At 38.0% G+C, this 26,885-nt stretch overlaps 1 protein-coding gene across 2 annotated transcripts in view; it reads left to right on the top strand.

The window, feature by feature from the left end:
* ZNF169 (zinc finger protein 169) overlaps positions 1-26,885 on the top strand; it is a 53,493-nt gene that overhangs the window by 10,714 nt on the left and 15,894 nt on the right. For both annotated transcript variants that reach the window (XM_067744880.1, XM_067744879.1), the window contains exons 2-4: positions 2,122-2,209; positions 19,404-19,530; positions 20,011-20,106. In XM_067744880.1, the coding sequence (XP_067600981.1) occupies positions 2,177-2,209; positions 19,404-19,530; positions 20,011-20,106 (256 nt within the window). In that variant the 5' untranslated portion in view covers positions 2,122-2,176. The remainder of the gene's footprint in view (positions 1-2,121; positions 2,210-19,403; positions 19,531-20,010; positions 20,107-26,885) is intronic.

The raw sequence follows: 26,885 nt of genomic DNA, 5'->3' as shown, positions 1-26,885 counted from the left end.
TGAGTCTATTTCTATGCTCTCTATTCTGTTCCATTGATCCATTTGTCTATTTTTTAAATTTATTTTTTGCCAATACCACACTTTCTTAATTCCTGTAGCTTTATAGTAAGTTGCAAAATCTGGTCACGTCAGTCTTCTGACTTTGTTGTTCTTCAGTATTGTGTTGGCTCTTCTGGGCCCTTGCCTTTCTGTATAAACTTTAGAACCAGCTTGTTGATATCTTCAAAGTAACTTGCTGGGATTTTAATGGATTGAATGTATAGATCAAGTTGGGAAGAACTGACATCTTAACAATATCAGGTCTCCCTATCCATAATATGGACTATCCATTTTATTAGATCTTTGATTTTTTTTCAGCAGAGTTTTGTAGTTTTCCTCATATAGATCTTATATGAAAAATTTAAAAAGATTTATACCTAAGTATTTCATTTTTCTGGTTGCTAATGTTGTTGATTTCAAAATCCATCTGTTCATGGCTGGTATAGGAAAGCAGCTGATTTTTACCTTGTATCCTGCAGCTTTGATATATCACTTGCTCTCGAAATTTCTTGTTGATTCTTTGGGATTTTGTGCATAGACAATCAGGTCATCTGCGGACAAAGACAGTTTTATTTCTTCCTTCCCAATCAGTATACCTTTTATTTCCCTTTCTTATCGTCTTACATTAGCTTGGAATTCCAGCATGGTGTTGAATAGGAGTGGTGAAAGGTGACATTCTTGCCTTGTTTTTGATCTTAGTGGATAGCATCTAGTTTCTCAGCATTAAATACGATGTTAGTTGTAGATTTTGCACTTTTTATTATATAGCCACAATTATTTGCAGAGAGTATCAGCACAGCCCATTTTTAGCCTAATCCTAACAAAATTAATACTGATTCTTTACTGTCATCTAATATCTTATCAGTGTTCATATAACAAGGTCCACACATTGTATTTGATTGCTGTGTCACTTAAGTCTTCCTTTTATTCCATAAGACCTCCCTCTTTTTATGCTATTAACTTGTTGAAACCTTCATATTTTTTAAAAATTACAAATTATGTCAGTTCGCCCTCAGTACTTCAGCATCATTTCTAATTGTGACTTGTTTTTCTCTATATCCAGAATATCATGATCCTACCTAACAATATTCACAATAATTATCTAACATCATCTAATACCCAGTTCATTTGAATTGGCCTTCATAGTCCCCAGAATGTTCTTCAGTTCATTTGTGCAGACTAGTCAGTCAAGGCTAATAGATGACATCTGAAGAATGGTTTATCTCTTAAGTGGATTTGCATTAAGGACAATCTCTCCTCTTAAAAATTTTGTCATGGGGGCTTCTCTGGTGGTGCAGTGGTTGAGAGTCCGCCTGCCGATGCAGGGGACACGGGTTCATGCCCCGGTCTGGGAAGATCCCACATGCCGCGGAGCGGCTGGGCCCGTGGGCCATGGCCACTGAGCCTGCGTGTCCGGAGCCTGTGCTCCGCAACGGGAGAGGCCACAACAGTGAGAGGCCCGCATACCGCAAAAAAAAAAAAAAAAAAAAAAAAATTTGTCATGAAATTGACTTGTTGAAGACCTAAGGTATTTTATGACCGCCCATTCTTAAATTTCAAGTCACATTTCAAATCTTAGGTATATATGTGAAGGGGAAGGTGCAGCCAGGTTATGGCTTCTTCCGTGCTTCAAGTCTCCCTGTCCCCCAAATCTACATTCTGTCCTGAGCTGTAGTGGTCTTTCTGTTTTGAATTTCCTAGGCCTTGTCCTTTGGCCTCAGGGCTGATGTGGATGGGGAGCTTCTATTTTCACTATGATAGGTCACTTTATTTCTCAATGTGAATGCTTATCTGTGGGCACTATGAGGCCCTTTCCTCTTAATAGAGTCCACACAGTGACTTAATAGAGTCTCATCCAGCTGCTGGGGCTGTGGACTTCATTTCCCAGCTGGAGATTGGGACTAAACCTGTTGCTGGCCCAGCTCTGGGAGCCTTACTTACAGGACACTGGTTAAGAATGGATGGCTCTGATGCCCTCTGCAACCTGCCTTCCTTACCTCCTTCTTGCCTATGCTGAACTTGGAGGCTGGATAGAAGGGTACTTCTCCCAAGCACCCCCTCACTTCTCTTCTCTTTCCCCAGCTCTGCCTCTGCAACTTGACTCTTGTCTAGGAAGAGCACTCAGCAGACCAAGAATATGGCCCCAGGGCTCCTGACAACCAGGGATGAGGTAAGTCCTGAAATTTCTTCCTAGCTCTTGCAGGATGGACCCATTGCCTTTTCTTGTCTTGGAGCTGCCTTGTTGGTACCTAGCCCTGATCTTGGAGGTGTGGTTCATCTTACCTGGAGCCTTTTCTCAGACTCCTCTGCTCCATTCATGACCTATGCATTCATCAAGTAGTAAAGTGTTATCAATACAGTTAAAACACAATCATGCTTATGTGCCCAGTGACTCCCAAGGCCTAAAAAAGTGAAGGAAGGCTTTCAAGGAAGAAGCTACCTGAGCTGCCCCTGACAGATTTGGCAAGTTGAAGAGCTGAGGGAATGCATTCTTGTGGGAATGTGGCTGGAAGCCTAGCACGTCTCAGAGAGCAGGTGACCTGCAGACTGTCCCTCATCATATGGGAAGCTTGGAGCAGTCAGTGGCCTTTCGTCACATCATTTTTCTCTGTTTAGAGGTGAGGATGCTGATCTGCTGTCTGCTGGTGATTCGTGGGTAGATTTAGTTTGCTGACCCCATGCTTTATATTTTCCACACTTAAAAACTGGAAGATTACACCTAAGTCCTGAGTCCACACTCCTGGTGTGTATGACAAGTAGCTGGAGCCAAATGGCGTCTCCATGGTGTAGTCACACCCCCTTGTGCCCCTTAACCCCATGGCTGAGGTGCCTGATTCATTCATTACTTGCCTTGCCCCTGAAGGCTTTGCTTTCACCCCCTCTGAGCCTGGATGGAAGTAGTTCAGCCAGAATCCTGAAAGCCAGGCTGAGGAGTGTGGACTTGAGCCTGGAACAAGTTCGGTTTTGAAGGATTCTGAGAAGGAATTTGCCATAAATGGTAATCGAATGAATGTATGTCCTGAAGGGAAGATTTTCTAATCCCTGAGACTAGGCATATTGTGAACATGACGTAATCATATGGAGTTAACATTTACTGACCACCTAAACAGATGCCAGGTGGGATGCTTATGATGATTATATCAATTACCAAAAATAGTGTCAGTTGGGCTAATTAAGTTTTGCTTTGCCTGTCCTAAAAATATGACAAGTGTAGAATTTTTTTGTAAGATCTGAACTTGATCTTAATACTGAGCTCATATAGTGGATATTTGTCTGTTACTGTATCAGTTAAAAATGATTGGTTTTGATGTTATCAGATATCGTTGAGGGTTGTATGTCCCTCAGTTGTCAAATCTTTTATACCTTTGAGAGAAAATGTTTTATGTAGTGCATGCAATTCAGAATGTTCCCGGGGTGGGGGTGGGGGTGGGGGGCTTTTCTTTTGTATGTTTCACTTTACCATTTCTGATGTTAATAGAGAAGCATTCTTGGCCAAAATGGAACATTACTTTTCCTGTCCCTATTCTGCCACTTCCTATGGGATCCTTAGCACACCCTGAACCTTATCCTATCTATGACCAACATTTCTCAGTATACATTTTTTCTTTTATTCATTCATGAAAAATTGATTCCAGGGCATGAGCATCTGAGTAGGTTTGTTTTTTAAGATGAAGTTTCCGTACCTGCAAATGTAAGACACTTATAACATAGCTGTTTCATAAATGGACCCTATCTTAACTTACTTTGAAAGTACAAAAGAACAAAGGGGTTTGTTTGTTTTTATGTTTGTTATTTGAGGCATAGAAATTATATATTTTAGGGTTCTTTAAATTGCATTTTCAGGTACTTTGTTATGTGTCAGTTCTGAATTATATAGAATTTTCTGACCTATATATACATCATGACATTTAGGCATTTTTTCCTAAGGGCTTTTACCTGAGAGGAGAAATTGGAATATGCATTAGAGTTGTGACATAGAAGGGGGTTGTACCTAGAGGCTATTAACTAGTAGGAAATTAGCACTCTTTTATTTAATCTCAAAAAATTTTTTTGAATGTCTGCTGTGTGCAGGAGCCTTTGATGGTTTACAGTGTTACCTGTAGCACAGCCTCCATTCTTATAAGACTTCCAGCTTTTTTAGGGGTTTACCAATCACTGGAATTAAATATTTTGAAAAGTTTTCATTGACATATAATTCATTTCCAATAAAATTTGCCCTTTTAAAGAGTACAATTCAGTAGATTTTAATATATTCACAAAGTTGTGCAACATTCACCACTATCTAATTCCATAATGTTTTCAGACCCACCCCCACCCCAAAGAAACCCTGCACGCATTAGGAGTCACTCCCCATTCTCCCCTCCCCCAGCTCTTTACAACCACTTATCTATTTTTATAGATTTGGTTGTTCTGGATGTTTCAAATAATTGGACTCATATAATATGTGGTCTTTTGTGTCTGTTTTCTTTCACTTAGCGTAATATTTTCAAGATTCATCCACATTGTAGCCCAAATCAGTAATATTTCATTCTGCTTTAAGGTTGAATAGTATTCCATTGTATGGCTATGAGAAATTTTGTTTATTCATTTATCTATTGATAGACATTTCAATTATTCCTATCACTTGAATTTAATTAATATTTTTGGTCTGTGTGCATCTGATTTTAATGATAAAATTGTAGTGTATTAAAACTAGTGACTACCCCACTGTCATACCTTTAAAGTGAAGAAACCACAAACATTCATATTGAAATCAATGACTCTACAGGTTAAAATTATTCACAGATTTTCACTATTCCATCCCACTGTTTCTCAGTCATTGGAAATTTAACCTGTTCTCAATGTTTGAGAACCTATTTCTGTAGGAAATTTTGTTCATGAAATGAATTTTGGACTTACCACAAAATATGGCCAAGTGAAGAGACATGAGTGTTTTAAATCATATGAGCTACAACTCTATAGTAGAGTATCTGTGTTCTTTTGTCTGCTTTCAAAACCATCCACAAGATGCTCTAACACCTCTGCTCTCTGTTCTACCACTAGCTTACCTTTCCCTCCTGCCAGATGTTTTACCCTACCCATATCATAGGCTTTCTCCCTCTCCTGCTCATGGCATCTGTGTTCCCTTCCTCCCTACATGCCTCATCTTGATTCTTAGCCCTCTGCTTTTTCCTCAACTATTCTGAATCTTACTCATCTTTTAAATTTTAATTTTTTCTGATATATAGTTTACATACCATAATTCACCCTGTGGATGAAATTATCAGACAAGGACTTTAAAGTGTCTACATTAACTATGCCCAATGAGGAAAGGAAAACATAGCACTCACTATCAGCTATCAGATAAAATCAACTTCAAGACAGAGGGAAAGAAGACCATTTCGGAATGATAAAGGAGTCACTTCATCAGGAGGACATAAGAGTTATGTGTGTATATAACGGTTCAAAATAACAAAGCTTCAAAATAATTGTCAGAATTAAAGGGAGAAAAAGGCCCCCTTTTGAGTAATTGATAGAACAACTAGGTAAAAAATTAGTAAAGACATAGATGATCTGAAGAAAACTAGCAACTGTGTTATCCTGGTTGATAATTATAGAACACTGCACCCTACAACTGTAGAATACACATTCTTTTCAAGTACATTTGGTGTGCTCACCAAGACAGACTACATGAGGGGTCTATAAAGGAAGTCTTAATAAATTTAAAAAGATTTAAAGAATACAAAGTATATTCTATGACTCAAGAGAATTGTATTAGAAGTCAACAATAATATAAATTTAAAATATTGGAAATTAAACAACACACTGTTTACTAATCCTTACATCAAAGAAGAAATTGTAAGAGAAATTAGAACAGAGTGATGATGGAAATATAACATATCAAAGCTTGTGGGAGGCTAACCTGGGTAGTTCTCCCTTGCCAGCCCTCTAGCAGTGCCCTCCACCACTTCTGGGGCTAGGGTCTCTGTGCTAGCCCCACCTCTGACATCCAACTTGGAGACCCATGCAGTGTCCCCAGAGGGACTGAGAGGAAGACAGAGTATTGCTGATTGGGCCCCCATATTCTCTCTCTCACTTGACTTTCTGTTCCTTGTTGGGGAAGCTCATGGTCTGTGATTTGCTGATGAGGTTACAAGGATTAGCAGTTGGGAAGTGACTGGAATGAACACCCCAGAGCCATCACCTGCTTGCTTTCTTAGACTGGGATAGAGGCAGCTACATGTGGCCACAGTGCTAGCTCGCCAATTGGCTGATGAGCCACTCTGGACTTTATCTGAATTACTTTGGTATCAGGCACATTGCGCCCAAAAGCAAGATCTCCTTTGCCTAATCAGAAAGAACTTCAGGACAGAAACATCATAGGCTCTGCCTTCAGTGGACTAATGTTGAATAGGAGAAAATTCATGTATACAACCTAAATCAAAACAGGCAATTCTGCAATAAAGATGGAGATAAATCATCTTATTTTGTGAGAGAAGAAATCTCAGATTATGGTTCCTTCTTGGTACTGGGGATGGTCTTGAGGCATGGTCCTTGGGAGCCTGGTTTGGGGAAAGCTTGTAACATTGGCTCAGGTTAGATTCCTTCAAGACCCTCCCTGAGGAATTCTCTTGTATTTCTGGCAAGTGACCATGCCTCCCCAAATTCTGCAGGAACAAGAACCAAGGGATTTGATGAGTGTAGGAGCAACGTCAGTCTAAACTCAGACTTTCCTACACGGAGAGTGATACTTCAGGAAGAAGAACCCACAATTGTGTCATTTATGGCAGAGGCTTCAGATTCAATTATGAACTCGGGCAACATCAGAAAATTCATTTTGTTGAGAAACCCTATGTGTGTGATAATGGAAGTAAATGCTTCATTGAAAGCTCAAAACTTACTATCAGAGGATTCATACTGGAGAGAAACATTACAAGTATACTGAATATTTGAAAAGCTTCAGTCAAAATTCTAATCTTCAGCATTAGAGATTTCACACTGGAGAGAAACCCTATGGATGTAACAGTGTAGGAAAAGAAAGGATTTAAATCCATCTCAAATCTCTTTCAGCACCAGAGCATCCATTTGGGAGAGAAACTTAAAAATCTGTTAAGTGTGAGATAGATAGCCTTTAGTTAGAACTCATACCTTGTTCCACATAGGCAAACTTACAAACTCATAGGGAGAAGCCCTATGAGTGTAAGGTGTGTGGGAAATCCTTTATCTATAGCTTATATCTAACCCAACACCAAAGAATCTACTTCAGAGAGAAGCCCTACAGATGTGATAAATGTGGGAGGGGCTTCTGTTTGAACTCACAACTTGGCCAGCACCAAAGAAGTTACAGCATGGGAAAAAAGCCATACAAATGTAGTACTATAGGGAGTGCTTCAGCCAGAGCTTCTACCATCATTACCACCACAGAATCCCCACTGGTGAGAAACTCTATGGATGTGATAAGTGTGGGAAAGCCTTTTGTCAAATTGCAAATCTTATTCAGCATCAGGAAGTTTATACTGGAGAGAAACTCTCTGTATTACACTGCTAGGGCTGCCATAAAAGAGTATCACACACTAGGTGACCTAAACAACAGAAATTTTATTTTATCACAGTTCTGGGGGCTGGAAAATGTAAGATCCAGGTGCAGCCAATTCAGTTCCTGGTGAGGATTATTCCTGGCTTGTAGATGGCTGGCTTCTTGCTGTGTGTTCATATGGCAGAGACAGAGTTCTGGTATCTCTTCCTCTTATGAGACACCATTCCTATTGGATCAGGGCCCCACCCTTATGACCTCACTTAGCCTCAATACTTCCTTAGAGGCCCCATCTCTAAATACAATCAAATTGGGGTTAAGGCTTCAACATAATTTTGTGGGACATCATTCACTCCATGGCATTCCACACCTGGCCCTTCAAAATTCATGTCCTTCTGACATGAACATACAGTATTTCATCTTAACAGCCCCCTAGATCTTAACTCATACCAGTATCAACTTTAAAGCTCAAAGTCTCATCTAAATATCTAAATCAGATACAGGTGAGACATGAGTAAAGGTACCATTTCCCTAAGGTAAAATTCCTCTCCAGTTGTGAACCTGTGAAACCAGGCAAGTTATGTACTTGCAAAATAAAATGATGGACAGGAGTAGGATACACATTCCCATTCTAAAAGGGAGAAATCAGAAGGAAGATAGGGTGAAGGATTCTAAATAAGTCCAAACCTAGCAAGGTAAATTGTATTAGATCCTAAGGCTGGAGAATAACCCTCTGGTTTGATGTTCTACTCTCCAGGCCCACTGGATTGGCAGTACCCCTTTGGCCCAGAGGGGTGACCCTGCCTCTGTGGCTTTCTGAGAGGGCCCTGCTGTAAGCAAGGAGTGGCAGCCTTGCCCTCTGGGCCTGTGGTGGGATTAGCAGCCCTGACAACTTACGACTAGCCTCTCTTTCCTTGAAGGATAATGCATATTCACACTCTTCCTGTTTCATCCCATTTTCTGTGCCTACTTTAGTGCCAGCTGCAGTGTTTTTGTGGGTATATGTCCATCTCTTCCTGGCTTCTGCTGAGATGGCTGATTAAATTCATGGTTCACACCCATACTAATTACCTTATCAAATTGTTCAGACATGCCCTCAGTGTTCTCCTCAGAACAAGTTTTCTCTCTCTTTTTTTACAATGTAGATAAGTTAAGAATTTTCCAGTCTTCAGTATGGGTTCATTTTTACTTAACAATTCCTTCTTCACTTCATCTCTCTTCTTTTACATTTTACCATAAGTAGTCAGGAGGAACCAAGCCACTCCTTAACACTGCTTTGAAATCTCGGTTAAATATCCAGTCTCATTACTCACAAGTTCAACCTTCCATAGAACACTAGAACACAGTTCACTCGAGTTCTTTGCCACTTTATAGCAAGGATCACCTTTCCTCCAGTTTCCAGTAACCTGTTCCTCATTTCCATCTGAGACATCACCAAATGTCCTTTAACATCTATATTTCTGCCGTCATTTTTTTCATGATTATTTATGTATTCTCTAAGAAGGTGGAACTTTTCTTTTCAGCTCTTCTCTTTCTGAGCCCTCATAAAAATCACCTTTAATGTCTGTATTTCTACCAACAGTCCCTTCACGTCAATCTCAGATTTTTCTAGCATGCACCACAAAATTCTTTCAATCTCTACCCATCATACAGTTTCAAAGCCATGTCCGCAGTTTTAGGAATTTGTTACGGCAGCACCCCACTGTCAGTACCAAAATCTGTATTAGTCTGCTAGGGCTCCCATAACAAAATACCATCGACTGGTGACTTAAACAACAGAAATTTATTTCTCACAGTTTTCAAAGCTGGGAAGTTAAAATTAGGGTACTGGCTGATTTGGTTCCTGGTGAGGGCTCTCTTCCTGGCTTTCATACTGCTGCCTTCTTGCTGTGTGCTCACAGCAGCATCAGAAAGAGAGTAAGCTCTGGTCTCATCTTATAAAGTACCAACCCTATCAGGGCCCTACCTTTCTGACCTCATTTAAACTTATCCCTTGCATGCCATATCTCCACATATAGACACATTGAGAATAAGGGGTCAACATGAATTTTGAGAGGACACAGTTTAGTCCATAGCACCCCACAAATGTTATGAGTGTGGAAAAACCTTTAGTCAAAATTCACAAGCATCAGAGAGTACACAAGTAAAAATTCACAGGGGTGGAGAGAACCCTTAAATACAGTGAATGTGAAACTCTGGATTTGTTCAGTGTCAAGAAGACTGATAGAGGGAGAAAGGCCATAGATACAAGTGACATGTAGGAAGCTTCAATGTGCTAAGCCCATATGGAGCCTGACTCCACATCAGAGTGTTGACACCAGGAAGTGTAAGGAACATGAGGAAGATTCTGATGATATTCAGTGTATGTAAGATCATGAGAGCCCTGTGAATAATCTCTTTCCAATTTGTTGAAAGTATTGGTCTGGGCCATCTACTAGGATGTGGAAAGTGCCCTTGGAAACACATCTCCTCAAAAGTGACTTTAAAATTTTTTGTTGATGTGAAATTCACATAACATAAAGTTAGCCGTTTTTTTTTGTTTTGTTTTGTTTTTGTTTTTGTTTGCATTATGCAGGCCTCTCACTGTTGTGGCCTCTCCCGTTGCGGAGCAGAGGCTCCGGACGTGCAGGCTCAGCGGCCATGGCTCACGGGCCCAGCCGCTCCACGGCATGTGGGATCTTCCTGGACAGGGGCACGAACCCATGTCCCCTGCATCAGCGGGTGGACTCTCAACCACTGCACCACCAGGGAAGCCCAGTTAGCCGTTTTAATATGTACAATTCAGTGACATTTAGTACATTCACAGTGTTGTGCAACCATCACCTCTATCTAGTTTCAGCATTTTTATCATTAAGCAATCACTCCCTATTTGCTCCTCTTCCCAGATACTGACAACCACTAACCCTCTTGTGTCTCTGTGGTTTTAACTGTTGTGGATATTTCATATAAATGGAATCATACAATTAACAAAAAAACTTTGTGATATGAAAAATGACAGAGTAAGGGAAATCCATGATCGTACCTGCTCAAAAGCAACTAATGGGCTGCCAGAAACTGTCAGAATTAACTTTTGTAAAACTTTGGAATCTAGTCAAAACTGGAAGATTTGGTGAAGAAAGAAGCTCCTTAGTTTGTGGCAGGAGAGTACTGTGGCATTTTAAACTGCCTGCCTACCAACTATCCATGAGGAAGCCCCAGCACAAAGACTTTAAATCAACTATCTTAAATATGCATAAAGAGCTAAAGAAAACCATGGACATGGAACGAAAGGAACTAGGTCAACAAATATGTCAACAATGTTTGAACCAATAGAGATTATCAATAAAGAGAAATTATAGAAGGGAACCATATAGGAATCTTGGAGCTGCAAAGTACAATAACTGAAGGGAAAAATTCATTAAAGGGGTTCAACAGCATATTTAAACAGGTAAAATTAAATCTGTACACTTGGAAATATTTCAACTGAGGTTACCCATTGTGAGGAACAGAAAGAAAAGATTAGCTTGAAAAACCTGTGTGACACCATCAGGTTTACTTACATACACATAATGGGAATTGCAGAAGGAAAGGGGAGAGAGAAAATTTCAAGAAATAATATCCAGAAACTTCCCAAATTTGATAAAAGAACAAATCTATATATCCCTGACACTCAACAGACTCCAAGTAGGATAAACTCAAAAAGATCCACACCAAATTGTCAAAACCCAAAGACAGAATTTTGAAAGCAGCAAGTGAGAAGTTGTTTGTTACCTACAAGGGACCCTCAGATAGATTAACAGCCAATTTCTCACCAGAAACCATGGAGGCCACCAGTCAGAGACATAACACACTTTAAGTCTTAGAAGAAAAACTGTCAACTAAGAATTCTATATCTGGCAAATTATTCTTGAAGAATGAGGGAGAAATTAAGATGTTACCAGATAAAATCTGAGAGAGCTCATTAACAGTAGATCTGCTCTACAAAAACCCCAAAACCAAACCAAACCAAACCAAAACGTTCAAGCTGATTTGAAAAGGACACTAGATAGTAACTCTAAACCATAAGAAAGAAAAGTGAACACTAGTACAGAGGCTTGTATAAAAGCCAGTATTATTGTGCTTTTTGTTTGGTTTATGACTTCTGCTTTTTCTGTATGATTTCAGGCAAACACAAAAAATATACATCTATGTTAATGGGCATACACTGTATAAAGATGTAATCTTGGACAATTACAAAATAAGGGGAGAGGGATGGAAAAGTATAGGAGCAGAGTGTTTGTATACTATTGAAACTAAGTTAGTAGATTTTTACAGGCTTAACATGTTAACATGGTAACCACTAAGAAAATACTTAAAAATATACAGAAAATGAAAGAAATGATAAAAGTGAAAAAAATACAAGAAAAAATCAATAAATATTTTAAAAGGCAGTAATGGAGGAACTGGGGAACAAAAGATATACACAGAAAACAAAAGGCTAAATGGCAAAAGTAAATCCTTCCTTTTCAGTAATCACATTAAATATAAATTGAATAAACTCCCCAATCAAAAGGCCTAGGTTAGCAGTTTGGATTAAAAAAAAAACCCAAGATCTATACATATACTGCCTACAAGAGACTCACTTTAGATAATATGGACATAAAGAGGTTGAAAGTAAAAGGATGGGAAAATATATTTCATACAAATAGTAATCAAAAGAGAGTTGGGATGGCTGTATCATGAGACAAAACAGATTTTAAATTAGGAAAAGATAATAAAATGAAGAAAGACATATTTATAAAAGATTCACTACAGAAATAATATATAGCAATTATAAATATAAACATAACCTAGCAATATAGTCCGAAAATATATGGAGTAAAAATGGACAGAATTGAGAGAAAAATAGGTCTGCAATAATGGTTGGTGACTTCAATACTCAGCTTTCTATACTGCATAGGGCAGCCAGACAGGAAATCAACAAGGAAATATAGAACTTGAACTACACTGTAAATCAGTTTCACCTAACATATGTACAGAACACACCACCCAACAACAGCAAAATATATATTCCACTCAAGCGCACATGGAATGTTCTCCAGGATAGACCATATGTTAGGCCACAGGTAAGTCTTCAGTTTGAAATGATTGAAATCTTACAAAGTAACTTTTCTGTTCACAATGGAATGAAACTAGAAATGAATAACAGAACTTTGGAAAATTCACAAATATGTGGAAACTAAGTAGGACACTCTTAAACAACTAATGTGTCAAGAAGAAAAATCACAAAGTAGAAAATACTTTAGGAGACATGGAAATGAAAACATGACATACCAAAACTTATGGAATATGGTGAAAACAGTGCTTAGAGGGAAATTTATAGCTGTAAATACATGTATTAAGGGAAAACTCAAATTAATAACCTAACTGTATAACCTATGTAACTAGAAAAAGAAGCACCAACTAAACTCAAGCTAGCAGAAGGCAGGAAATAATAAAAGAGCAAAGACAAAATAGAGAATAGAAAAATGATAGAGAAATCAACAAAACCTAAAGTTGGTTCCTTAAAAATATTAACAAAATTGACAAACCTTTATCTAAATTGACTAACCAAAAAAGACTCAAGTTACTAAAATCAGAAATGAAATTGGAAACTTTATTATCAATTTTTTAAAAATATAGAGGATTATAAGGGAATACTATTAACAGCTGTATGCCAACAAATTTGCTACCCAAGGTGAAATGGACAAATTTTGAGACATGCACAGTTTATCTCAACTGACTCAGGAAAGAATAGAAATTATGGATAGATCTGTAACTAGTGAGGATATTGGAGCAGTCATTAAAAAAACCTCCCAACAGAGAAAAGCTCACAATGAGATGGCTTCACTTGTTAATTCTACTAAATATATAAAGAAGAGTTAACACAAATCTTTCTCAAACTATTCCAAAATACTGGAGAGGACACTTTCTGTCTCATTCTGTGACACATTGCTCTGACTACAGAGGTCTCAGACAAAGACACTACAAGAAAAGAAAACTACAGGCTAATATCCCTTATGAATATAGGGGCAAAAATCCTCACCAAAATGCTGTAACTCATGACCAAGTGAGATTTACAATGATGTTTCAAAATATTAAAATCCTATAATATACTTCATTCAGAGAATGAAGGATAAAAACTGCATGATCATTTCAATTGATGATGAAAAAGCACTTGACAAAATTCAGTACCCTTTCATGGTAAAAACATTCAGTAAACTAGGAATAGATGAAAACTTCTTCAACGTGATAAAGGCCTTATATGAAAAATCCACACTAATGTTGTTCTTTATGGTGAAAGACTGAAAGCTTTTCCCTGAAAAACAGTACAAGATAAGGATGTCAGCTTTTGCCACTTCTGTTCAACATAGTACTGGCAGTTCTAGCCAGAATAATTAGGCAGAAAAAGAAACAGCATCCACATTCAAACAGAAGTAAAATTATTTCTTTCCTCCAGACATTATCTCAAATCTATACAACCCTAGAATCCACAAAAAAAATTGTTAGAGCTAAAAAGGAATTCAGCGAAGTTTCAGGACACAAAATCAACACACAAAAGTCAGTTGTATTTATGTACGTTTTCAAAGAACTATTCAAACAGCAAATATTTTTTAAAATCCCACTTACAATAGCATCAAAAATAATAAAATATTCAGTAATAAACCAAGCAGGCAAAAGCCTTGTTCACTGAAAAGTGCAAAACATTGCTGAAATTAAAGGAGACCTAAATAAATGGAAAGACTTCCCATGCTATGGATTGGAAGACAATATTGCTAAGATGACAGTAATATCCAAAGTGATCTATGGATTCAATACAGTCCCTATCAAAGTACCATTCATGTTTTACATAAATAGAAGAACCTATCCTAAAATTCATTTGGAATCTCATAGGACCCTGAATAGTCAAAACAATCTTGAAAAAGGAAAAGAAAGTTGGAGGACTCACTTTGCTTGATTTCAATACTTAGCTCCAAGCTACAAACAGCGGCAAAACAGTGTTATACTGCCATAAGTATAAACATATAGATCATTGGAATAGAACTGAGAGCCCAGAAAAATATTCCTCTTACATATGATCAATTGATTTTTGACAAGGATGCCAAAACTATTCAATTGAAAAAGAACGGTCTATACAAGTGGTGCTTGGACAACTGGATATCCAGAACTAAAAGAACACACTTGAGAAAAATGAAAAATTAGAAAGCCTCTGCAAAGAAATAGAAGATGTAATGAATAAGCATATGGAAATTTCAGAACTGAGAAATATGTACCTGAAAGAAAAAGTTCAGAAGATGGGCTTAAGAGCAGATTGGAGTTAACAGAGAAATTATTGGACTATAAGATGGAATAATAGAAATTACCCAATCTGTGCAACAGGAAGAAAATATATGGGGAAAAAGACGAACAGAGTCTCAAGAATTGTGAGAGTATAACAAAATATCTAACATTTGTGTTACTGCAGTTCTGGAAGAAGAAGCAAAGAAGGGCAGGGTTGAAAAAGTATTAGAATAATTAATTGCTGAAAAGTTCCTAAATTTGGCAAGAGATGTAAACCTACAGATTCAAAAAGCTGAGTGTATCCCAAACATGATAAGCCCACTGAAATCCACACCAGGATACATTATAATGAAACTCCTGAACACTAAAAATGAAGAAAACATCTTGAAATCAGCTAAAAAAAATAACACATTTCTTACAGAGGAAGAAAACTATTAGAATGGTAGTGAATTTCTCATCAGAAATGAGAGGCTAGATGGAAAGTGGTGTGATGTTTTTCAGGCACTGAAGTAAAAGAATTGTAAACGCCAAATCCTGTATGAAATGAAAATATTTTTCACAAATGAAGAGGAATCATAAAAAAGAGATACATCATGCAGACATTAATCAAAGGAAAGCAAGAGTGGCTATATTAATATCAGGTAAGATAGACTTCAAAGAAAATTACCAGATACAGAGGGTGATAAATTGGTCAATTCATCAGCAAGATAGGATCCTTAATGTGTATGCATCAAATAACTGAGCTTCAAAAGATGTGAAGAGAAAACTGAAAGGAGAAATAGACAAATCAACAATTAGAGACTTCAACACCCTTCTCTCAATGTTATATAGAATAATTAGACCCCAAATCAGTAGGAGCTCAACAACGCCATCAACCAACAGAACCTAATCAACATTTACAGAACGTTCCACCTAACGATAGCAAAATGCATATTCTTACAGTCAGCCCTCCATATCCATGGGTTCCACATCTGCAGATTCAACCAACTGCAGATCAAAAATTAAAAAAAAATTTTTTCCTGAAAGTTCCAAAAAGCAAAATTTGAATTTGCTGTGTGCCAGCAACTATTTACGTAGCATTTACATTATATTTACAACTATTTACATGGCATTACATTGTATTAGGCATTATAAGTAATCTAGAGATGACTTAAAGTATACAGGAGGATGTATGAGGTTATATACAAATACCATGCCATTTAATATACAGGACTTGAGCATCTGTGGATTTTGGTATCTGAGGCGGGGTTCTGGAACCAGTCCTCTGTGGATACTGAGGGATGACTGTATGAAGATAGATGTATTCTGGGCCACAAAACAACACGTGAAACAAAAAAATTTGTTTACCTTAGTGAATTAAAAAAATTTAAATCATGCAAAGTATGTTGTCTGACCACAATGGAATCAAACTTGACATCAATAAGAGAAAGTTAACAGAAAAATCTCTAAGCACTTAGAAAATAACACACTGCTAAATAATCTGGGCATCAAAAATGACATCTCAAGGGAAATAAAAAAACCTGCATGAAAGTGAATGAAAAGGAAACTATGAGATATCAAAGTATGTGGGATGCAGTTAAAGCAGTCTTGAGAGAAAAACCTGTAGCACTAAATGTATATGTTAGAAAACAGGAAGTCTCAAGTCAATAATCCAGGCTTCTGCCTCAAGAACCTAGAAAAATAAGAGCAAAGTAAACTCAGAAGAACAAAATGGAAGGAAATAATAGTGATAAAGGCAAAAATCAATGAAATTGAAAATAAAAATAGAGAAAATCAGTGAAATAGCTGATTCTTTGAAAACAATAAAATTGACTAAACTTTAGCAAGACTAAGAAAAAAAGGGTAGACACAAATTACCAGTATCAGGAATGAAACAAGGGGTATTACTACATACTCTGTAGCCATCAACAGAATATCCACCCATAAATTTGACAACTTAGATGAAACAGGACTGGTTTCCTTGAAAAACAAACTGTTGTACTTTAACTTGACCAATATGGAGTAGATAATTTGAACAGGGCTATAACTATTAGGAAAATCCAATTTATAATTTAAAAACTCCACAAAAGAAATTTATAGGCCCAGGTGATTTTACTGTGGAATTCTGCCAAATTTTTACAGGAGACTTAAACACCAATGCTACATGATTTTTGTTTCGGAAAATAGGAGGGAACACTTTCTAATTCACTTTATGGATATTACGCTGGTAATAAAACCAGACAAGGATAATAGGAAAAATGAAAACTACAGTTCAACCTCTCTCATGAATATAGACATGAAAATCCTTAAATTATTAGCAGATTGAATTCAACAATATATAAAAATAACTGTACACCATTATCAAGTGTGATTTATTCCAGGGACACAAGACTGGTTTCATATTTGAAACTCAATCAGTGTAATCCCCCATATTAACAGGCTAAAGAAGAAAGACCACATGATTATATTAATATCAGTTTATTCAGTACAAGTATTTGGCAGAATTCAATAACCATTTGTGGGGGAAAAAAACACCTTAGAACAATAGAAACAGGGGAACTCCTCTACTTGATTAGGGACATCTACAAAAACATCTATAAGTAGCATAATTCTTTTTTTTTAAAATATAAAATATACATAACAAAATTTTCACCATTTTAAAATGTCCAGTTCATTGGCATTAAGTTCATTCACACCATTGTGCAGTCATCACTTTTCTTCATTTCCAAAACTTTTTCATCTTCCTAGACTGAAACTCTATCCATTATATAATAACTCCCCATTCTCCACTCCCCCCCAGCTCCTAGTAACCTTTATTTTACTTTGTCTCTATGAATTTGCCTATTCCAGGTACCTGCTATAAGTGGAATCAAACAATATTTGTCCTTTGTGACTGGCTTATTTCACTTAGCATAATGTTTTCAAGGCTAATCTCTGATGTAGCATGTATCAGAATTTCCTTCCTTTTTAAGGCTGAATAATGTACAGTTTTTTGTATATATGTACTACATTTTCTTATCTATTTATCTGTTGATGGACATTTGGGTTGTTGCCACCTTTGAGCTATTGTGCATAATGCTGTTATGGGCATTGGTGTATGAGTATCTGAGTCCTTGCTTTTGATTCTTTGGGGTATATATACTGAGGATTAAAATTGCTGGATCATATGGTAAATTGTATGTTTAACTTTTTTTTTTTTGTATGTTTAACTTTTTGAGGAGCTGCTGAACTCTTTTCCACAGAAACCATACCATTTTACTTTTTCCACAACAGTGCACAAAGGTTCCAGTTTCTTCACTCCCTCCCAAAACCTGTTTTTTTCTGTTTCTTTGGTAATAGCTATCCTAATGGGTGTGATGTGGTATCTTTGTGGAACAGTATTCTTAATGCTTTGAGACATTATGTTTTCCTCCCCATATGAAGAACAAGGAAAGGATGTCTGCTCCCACCACTCTTTTTTTTTTTCTGCGGTACACGGGCCTCTCACTGTTGTGGCCTCTCCCGTTGAGGAGCACAGGCTCCGGACGCGCAGGCTCAGCGGCCATGGCTCACGGGCCCAGCCACTCCGCGGCATGTGGGATCTTCCCGGACTGGGGCACGAACCCGTGTCCCCTGCATCGGCAGGCAGACTCTCAACCACTGCGCCACCAGGGAAGCCCCCACCACTCTTATTCACTTTTGTGCTAGAAATTCTATAGTAAGGCAAGACAGGAAATAAAATACATATAGATTATAAGGAAAGAAATAAATCTGTCCCTATATGCAAATACCATGATTGTCTATATAGGAAATCTTAAGGAATCTAGGAGAAGAAAAACTCCTAGAGTTAATAAGTGAGTTCAGCCATGTTGCAGGATTCAAGATAAGCATACAATTTATTTCTATATCATAGCAATGAACAAAATCTATATCATTTTTAACTGAACTAAAAATATAATACCATTAAAATCACTAAAAAAAAGAAAAATGAAGGAATTTTTAGGGATCAGTTTTTAAACAAAACCTACTTAGGATTTGTATGCTGAAAACCACAACATGCTGATGAAAAACATCAAAGAACATCTCAGTAAATGGAGAGACATCTCATGTTCATAGATTTGAAGAGTCAACATGGTAAAGATGTCATTTCTTCCTAAATTGATATACAGGTTTAATGCAAATCTTGTCAAAATTCCAGCAGGGTTTTTTGGTAGATATAGATGAGATTATTCTAAAATTTATATGGAAAGGCACATGCCTTAGAATAGGTAAGATATCTTTAAAATGAAGAATAAAGGGGGAGGAAACACTCTACCTGATTTCAAGACCTACAGGATATCTACAGTAATCAAAACTGATTTTCACAGCATCATAGACATAAAGATCAACAGAATAGAGAACCCCTGAATAGAGCCACCAGCAATGTGGGAGAAGGATTAGTAGTCTTGAACACATGGCAAAAGGGTTCAGGTTGAAAGCAGGATCTATCTATCTATCTCACCCGCGTGCCCCACGCTAGCCTTACTGCTGCCATGGCTCTGGTTAGTGGCTTAGGTTAAGTTGACTAGTGGGCATGGGTGGCTTCTGGGTGAGCAGGGATGTGTTTGTGTTACAGGCATTAATGGCCTTCAAGGATGTGGCTGTGGCCTTCACCCAGAAGGAGTGGAAGCTACTGAGTCCTGCTCAGAGGACCCTGTATCGGGATGTAATGCTGGAGAACTACAGCCATATGGTGTCGCTGGGTAAGGTTGGCCTGTCTCATGTCTCAGACTGCCTGTGGGCATCTTAAGATTTTGTGGAGCAGCCACCATTCTTTGGGCTTAGAAAGAAACATATTTTCCCTACACCCAGAGAGTATCTGGATTCTATAGAGTTGGAAATAGTGAAGTTTTGTGTGTGTGTGTTGCTGGGGGGTTATGATGTTGCATTTCCAGGCCTCTTCCAAGGCTGGGCCCTCCTCCAAAGTGATCTTGCTTCAAATGGGTAAATATTTGTATTTACTCAAGCACAGGGGAGAATCATATACTGCCTTTAGATCCAGGATTCCTCCCTCCCCTTAGTCATCTTTTCTCAGCATTCAGAGAAACTTTGTCCCCCTCCACCCGCCCTGGCATGCTTCCCTACCCTCTTAGTCATTGCATTCCCCAGCTGAGTCCAAGTTCTGTGATAGCCTCTTAAGTCACTAACCCAAGATCACCTTGTTTTTTTTCCCCTGTGAGTAGGAATTGCCTTTCCTAAACCAAAACTCATCATACAACTGGAGCAAGGGGACGAGCCCTGGAGAGAGGAGAGTGAAAGTCTTCTGGACCTTTGTCCAGGTAAGTAGGAAACACCAGGCATACAAGGAGACAAGGCAGTGAGGCGCTTAGCAGGTGAGGAAAGAGGAGCATCTGTGAGCTTCTGGGGAGAAAGCTCTTCTGCAGGCCTCCCTTCTATGCTATCCCACTCAGCCCAGAGAGGGCTTCCCTGGCAACCCCCTCTTTCCTCCCCCATAGAGCCACACTCCGCTCATTTGGTGTCCCTTGTCCAGCACTTCTAGGATCTCTCCATTCTTGAACTTTTGTTGGTTGGCCTGACCTTTAACATAGCACTTATCCTCTGAGACTAAGTCATCTACCCTGCTAGATTTCTGTCCAGTAACCTGGTAACGTTTTTGTGCATTGGTTCTACCCCATTACTTTGTTTCTTCAGTGATGGGTTATTTAAGATTACAACAGGGTATGAAGAATTATACGAGTGCCAATCTGCCTTCCCTGCAGCCTAAGAAATAGACCATTATAAGACCAGGTGACACCCCCTGGTTATGTCCCACTCCTCCTGCCCCTGAGAATCCGACTTCTGCATTAGCATGCCCATGATTGCCTTTAGCCTTTTAACCATTCAGCAGGTCTTTCAACCATATAGAGAGTTGTTTTGCATGTCTGTAAACTTCTCTGCACGTAGTATCATATTGTATACCTCCTTCTGGAACATGCCTTTTTTCACCAGTTTTATGTGAGATTCATATTAAAATGTGTAGGTTTAGTTTATACTTTTAAAAATGGTTATATATGATTCTATTATATGAATATTTTAATGCAAATGAATTATCTTGTCCCTTCTTTTGGACATTTGAGTTACCTCCAGTTTTTGGCTATGAAATAACGTTGCTGTATATTCTTGCTACCTCCTTGGAAACACATGCGAGAGTTTCTCTCAAGATGCATACCTAGGAGCACAGTGGCTGGTTCATGGGCATGGGTAGCCTCAACTTGATTAGATTGCCACATTGTGTTCTGAAGCTGTTCAACACCATTTTATACTCCCAGCAGCAGTGATGAGTTCTTGTTCCACATCCTCACATTTTTCACCTATCTGTTAGGTTTGTGGTGAAATCTCATATGGGTTTTGCTTTCCAGTGAGCAAGAGCATCTCTTCCTGTGTTGATTGGCCATTGGTGTTTCCTTTTCTGTGATTTGACTGTTCAGGGTATTTCCCTACTTTTGATTTGGGCCATTTCTGTCATTGACTTGTAGAAATTCCATACACATTCTGGGAACATTTAGGTCTTTAATCCAAGTGGAATTAGTTTTATGTGAATGTTGGGAGGTAAGGATAAATTTCTGCCCTTTTTTTTCATTCTTTTATTTTCAACATTCCTGGCATTTTATTTTTCTTCTGTTATTTATTTATTTATTTGCTTCTAAGTACAACCATATATCTGTACTTGTACTTTACAGCAAACTCAGTGATTTTTTCTTTTTTAAAAAAGAACTATTATATAAACTATAATTATAATAGAAAAACGTTATTATGGTATAATAGTTAAGGGATAATTATAAGGTATATTATCAAAGTGTAATAAACTACATATATTTAAAGTGTATAATTTGGTAAGTTTTGACATCTACACAGCCATGAAACCATTGTCATGATCGATATCCTGAGCATACCTTTCACCCCAAAGTTTCCTTGTGCCTCACTGTAATCTCTATCTCCTGCCTCTCCCAGTCCTCCCCTTCCTCCCATACCCAGGCAACCACTGATCTGCTTTCCGTCATAGATTTGTTTGCATTTTTAGAATTCATATAAATTGAATCATGTAGAATACATACTGGATTCTTTCACTTAACATAATTATTTTGAATTTTATCCATAATGTTGCATGTATCAATAGTTCATTTCTTTTTATTGCTGAGTAGTAATATAGATATCACAATTATTTAGCCACTCACCTGTTAAAAGAAATTTGAGTAGTCTCCAGTTTTGATGAATACAAATAAAGCCTGTATGAACACTCATGAAAAGTCTTTGTGTGAACATATGCTTTTATTTCTTTTGGATAAATACCTGGGACTGGAGTGGCTGGGGTTGGATGATACAGGGTATATTTAACTTTATGAAACTCACAAAGTGGCTGCACTATTTCACATTTCCACCAGCAGTATATGAGAATTCTGGATGCTCCACATATTTGTCAACGCTTAGGTATTATGATTTCAATTTTAAGCATTTTCATAGCCATGTAGTGGCATCTTATGTGGTTTTACTTGACATTTTTCTAATGACTGGTGATGTTGAGAACCTTTTCAAGTGCTTATTTGCTATCTGTGTATCTTCTTTGGTGAAATGTCTTCTCAAATCTTTGGCCCATTTGAAAAGTTGGTTTCTTATGTTTTTATTATTGAATTTTGCAAGTTTTTCATATATTCTGTATAGAACTCCAGTATCAGATATTTGATTTACAAGTATTTTCTCTGTGGCTTGCTTTTTATTCTCTTAATAGTGTCTTTCAATGAGAATTTCTTAATTTTGGTGAAGTCCAAAGTTTCAATTTTTTCTTTCATGAATTTCACTTTTGGTGACATATTTAAGAAATCTTTCCCAAAATGAAGGCCAAAAAGAGTTTCATATATTTTTTCTTCTAAAAGTTTTATAATTTTTACTTTACATTTAGGTCTATATCTTGAATAAATTTTTATACTTGGTACCAGGTCTGGATTTAAGTACAATTTTTCTTTCTTTCTTTTCTTTTGTATACAAATATCCAATTTTCCAGCACCATTTATTGAAAAGACAACCCTTTCTTTACTGAATTTCCTGTGAACCTTTGTGGTAAATCAGTTGTGTATGGGTCTATGTCCAGACTCTTTTTCACTCCTTTCTTTATCTATCTTGATGTCAATACCACATAGTCTTTTTAATTAATTAATTAGTTTTAATTAATTTTATTTTATTAGGTTTTTTTTGGCCACATTGGGTCTTCATTGCTGTGTGTGAGCTTTCTCTAGTTGCGGTGCGCAGGCTTTCTCTAGTTGCAGCGAGTGGGGGCTACTCTTCATTGTGGTGTGCAGGCTTCTCATTACGGTGGCTTCTCTTGTTGCAGAGCATGGGCTCTAGGGCACGCGGGCTTCAGTAGTTGTGGCTCACGGGCTCTAGAGCACAGGCTAAGTAGTTGTGGTGCACGGGCTTAGTGGCTTCACAGCATGTGGGATCTTCCCAGACCAGGGCTTGAACCCATGTACCCTGCATTGGCAGGCGGATTCTTAACCACTGTGCCACCAGGGAAGCCCTATTTATTTATTTTATTTATTTTTTGGCTGTATTGGGTCTCTGTTGCTGCGTGCGGGCTTTCTCTAGTTGCGGCGAATAGGGGCAGCGTGTGGGCTTCTCGTTGCGGTGGCTTCTCTTGTTGCAGAGCACAGGCTCTAGGCATGCGGGTTTCAGTAGTTGCAGCATGTGGGTTCAGTAGTTGTGGCTTGCGGTCTCTAGAGAGTAGGCTCAGTAGTTGTGGTGCGTGGGCTTAGTTGCTCTGTGGCATGTGGGATCTTCCTGGACCAGGGCTCACACCCATCTCCCCTGCATTGGCAGGTAGATTCTTAACCACTGTGCCACCAGGGAAGTCCCAATACTATGTAGTCTTGATTACTGAAGCTTTATAGTAAGTCTGGAACTTAGTATAAATCCTTTAACATTTTTTCTTTTTTCAAGTTGTGCTAGATTCTTTGCATTTCCACATGAATTTTAGACTCAGCTTGGCAATTTTCACAAAAAAAAGGCCTGCTGGGATTTTGATTGGGACTGAGTTGAATGTACATCAATTTGAAGAGAATTTACATGTAAATAATACTCTGTCATCCAGTATATGAACACAGTCAATCTCTATTTTTATGGGACTTCTTAATTTTTGTCAGCATTGTTTTGTAGTTTTTCATACACAGGTCTTATGCATCTTGTCAGATTTATCCCTCTGTGTTTCATATTTTTGGTGCTATTTAAGGTACTTTAAAATTTCAGTTTTCAATTGTTTGTTGATAGTATATAGAAATACAATTAATTTATGTATAATGATCTTGTATCTGGTAAATTTTCAAAACTTACTTCTCAGTCCTAGCAGGTTTTGTAGATTGTATAGGATTTTCTAAATAGATGATTAAGTTATTTGTAAGTAAGTATAGTTTACTTCTTTCCATTCTTTATGTCTTTAATTTCTTTTTCTTGCCTCATTGCATGGTGAGAAAATCAGTGCAATGATGAATTTAAATGGTGAGAGTAGACATCCTTTCCTTCTTCCTGATCTTATGGGAAATACTGTCCTCCTAAGTGGAAGTTTTATAGCTGCCCTTCAGCAGCTTGACAAACTTCCCTTCTATTCCTTGTTTGATGAGTTTTTATTGGGAATGAATGCTGGATTTTGTCCACTTTTTTTTGGCATCTTTAGAGATGATCATGTGTGTTTTTCTTTTTTAGTCTTTTAATTTGGTAAATTACAGGGTTTTTTTTTCTTCTTAAACCAGCCTTGTATTTCTGTAATGCAATGCACTGACCTTATTCAGATTTTACCAGTTTGACCTTCACTTTTGTGTATGTGTATGTTTATTTAGTTCTATGAAATTTTATACATGTACATTCATGTAACTACCACTATATTCAAAGATACAGGACAGTTCCATCACGAGGATCCATTCTGCTACCCTTTTATAGTCACAGCCAACTCCCTCACTCCTCCCCTTCTCTTCTTCTGGCAACCACTAATCTGTTCTTTGTCTCTATAACTTTGTCACTTCAAGAATGTTATATGGAAGAAGTCATATCATATGTTACCTTTGGGGATTGCTTTTTTTCACTCAGCATAATTTTCTTTTGAGATCCATCCAAATTGTTGCATGTATCAGTATTCCATTCCTTTTATTGCTGAGTAGTAGTCCAATGTATGAAGGTACCACAGTTTGTTAAACCATTCATCCATTTAAGGACATCTGGGTTCTGTATAGTTTTTGGCTATTATGAATAGAGCTGCTATGGACATTTGTGTATAGGTTTTTGTGTGAACGTAAGGTTTTCATTTCTGGCATAAATGCCCAAAAGTGCAAGTTTCTGGCTTGTATAAATATATCAATATGTTTAGTTTTGTAATAAAGTGCCATACTCATTTCCAGAAGGGCTAAACCATTTTACATTCCCACCAGCAGTGTTTGAGTGATCCAGTTTGTCTGCATTCTTGCCAGGATTTGGTGTTAGCACTATTTTAAAAAAAAAACATTTATTTATTTATTTGGTTGCACCGGGTCTTAATTGCAGCAGGTGGGCTCCTTAGTTGCGGCTCACGGGCTCCTTAGTTGCAGCATGCGAACTCTTAATTGTGGCATGCATGTGGGATCTGGTTCCCTGAGCAGGGGTCGAACCCGGGCCCCTTGCATTGGGAGTGTGGAGCCTTAACCACTGTGCCACCAGGGAAGTCCCAGCACTATTTTTTATTTTAGCCATTCTAATAGATTTCTAGCAGTATCTCCTTAGTTGGTAAGAGTAAGTAGTTTAGTGCAAGCAGTTCCTCTCTGGAGAGAGCTGAGTAGCTGAGCATATCTGAGTTAAGTGCACTGTATCAAGGCTTTACTCTTCTTAGAAAGAGACTTGTGTTCTCCCATGGGTAGGTAAAAAGCATGAGTCCCTGTTTATGGGTGGCTATTGCTGTCATTTTGTGAGGTCTTCATGGCATGTCCTTAGCATCTACTCATTCTGCTCAGACGATCTTTATCCCCAGGTGGCTGGCAGATATAAGTGTGTCTTAAGATCTGATCTGAACAGCAAATCGTTCTGGCAAAGACAATCTAACAAGTGCTGAGAGGAAAGGCAGAGTCTACTCCTGGGTTAGCTCATGTGAGTGGTTGGCAGGAAGGGACCCATGGACTCAGTTCCAGGGTGTCCACTTGAGCATCTCCAGACACTGCAGTTTTAAAAGGGCCAACTTCTGGCAGCTCATCTCAGCTTAGTGGGCCCCATGAAAGGTGGTTGGCCCCAGGAGTAATGGGTAGCATGCGTATGATTACCTAGAGTTGTTTATTTGTTTAAGGTGGAAATAACTTAAAAGGAAATGTGAAATTTTTTTTTTTTTTTACATCTTTATTGGAGTATAATTGCTTTACAATGGTGTGTTAGTTTCGGCTGTATAACAAAGTGAATCAGTTATACATATACATATGTTCCCATATCTCTCCCTCTTGTGTCTCCCTCCCTCCCGCCCTCCCTATCCCACCTCTCTAGGTGGTCACAAAGCACCGAGCTGATCTCCCTGTGCTATGCGGCTGCTTCCCACTAGCTGTTTTACATTTGGTAGTGTATATAAGTCCATGCCACTCTCTCACTTTGTCACAGCTTACCCTTCCCCCTCCCCATATCCTCAAGTCCATTCTCTAGTAGATCTGTGTCTTTATTCCTGTCTTACCACTAGGTTCTTCATGACATTTATTTTTTTCTTAGATTCCGTATATATGTGTTAGCATACGGTATTTGTTTTTCTCTTTCTGACTTACTTCACTCTGTATGACAGACTCTAGGTCCATCCACCTCACTACAAATAACTCAATTTCGTTTCTTTTTATGGCTGAATAATATTCCATTGTATATATGTGCCACATCTTTATCCATTCATCCGATGATGGACACTTAGGTTGTTTCCATCTCCTGGCTATTGTAAATAGAGCTGCAATGAACATTCGGGTACATGACTCTTTTTGAATTATGGTTTCCTCAGGGTATATGCCCAGTAGTGGGATTGCTGGGTCCTATGGTAGTTCTATTTGTAGTTTTTTATGGAACCTCCATACTGTTCTCCATAGTG

Source organism: Pseudorca crassidens, chromosome 7 (genome assembly GCF_039906515.1).
Source record: "Pseudorca crassidens isolate mPseCra1 chromosome 7, mPseCra1.hap1, whole genome shotgun sequence".
Taxonomy (NCBI): domain Eukaryota; kingdom Metazoa; phylum Chordata; class Mammalia; order Artiodactyla; family Delphinidae; genus Pseudorca; species Pseudorca crassidens.
Note: the sequence above shows the minus strand (reverse complement) of the source record. Positions and strands in the feature narration are given on the sequence as shown.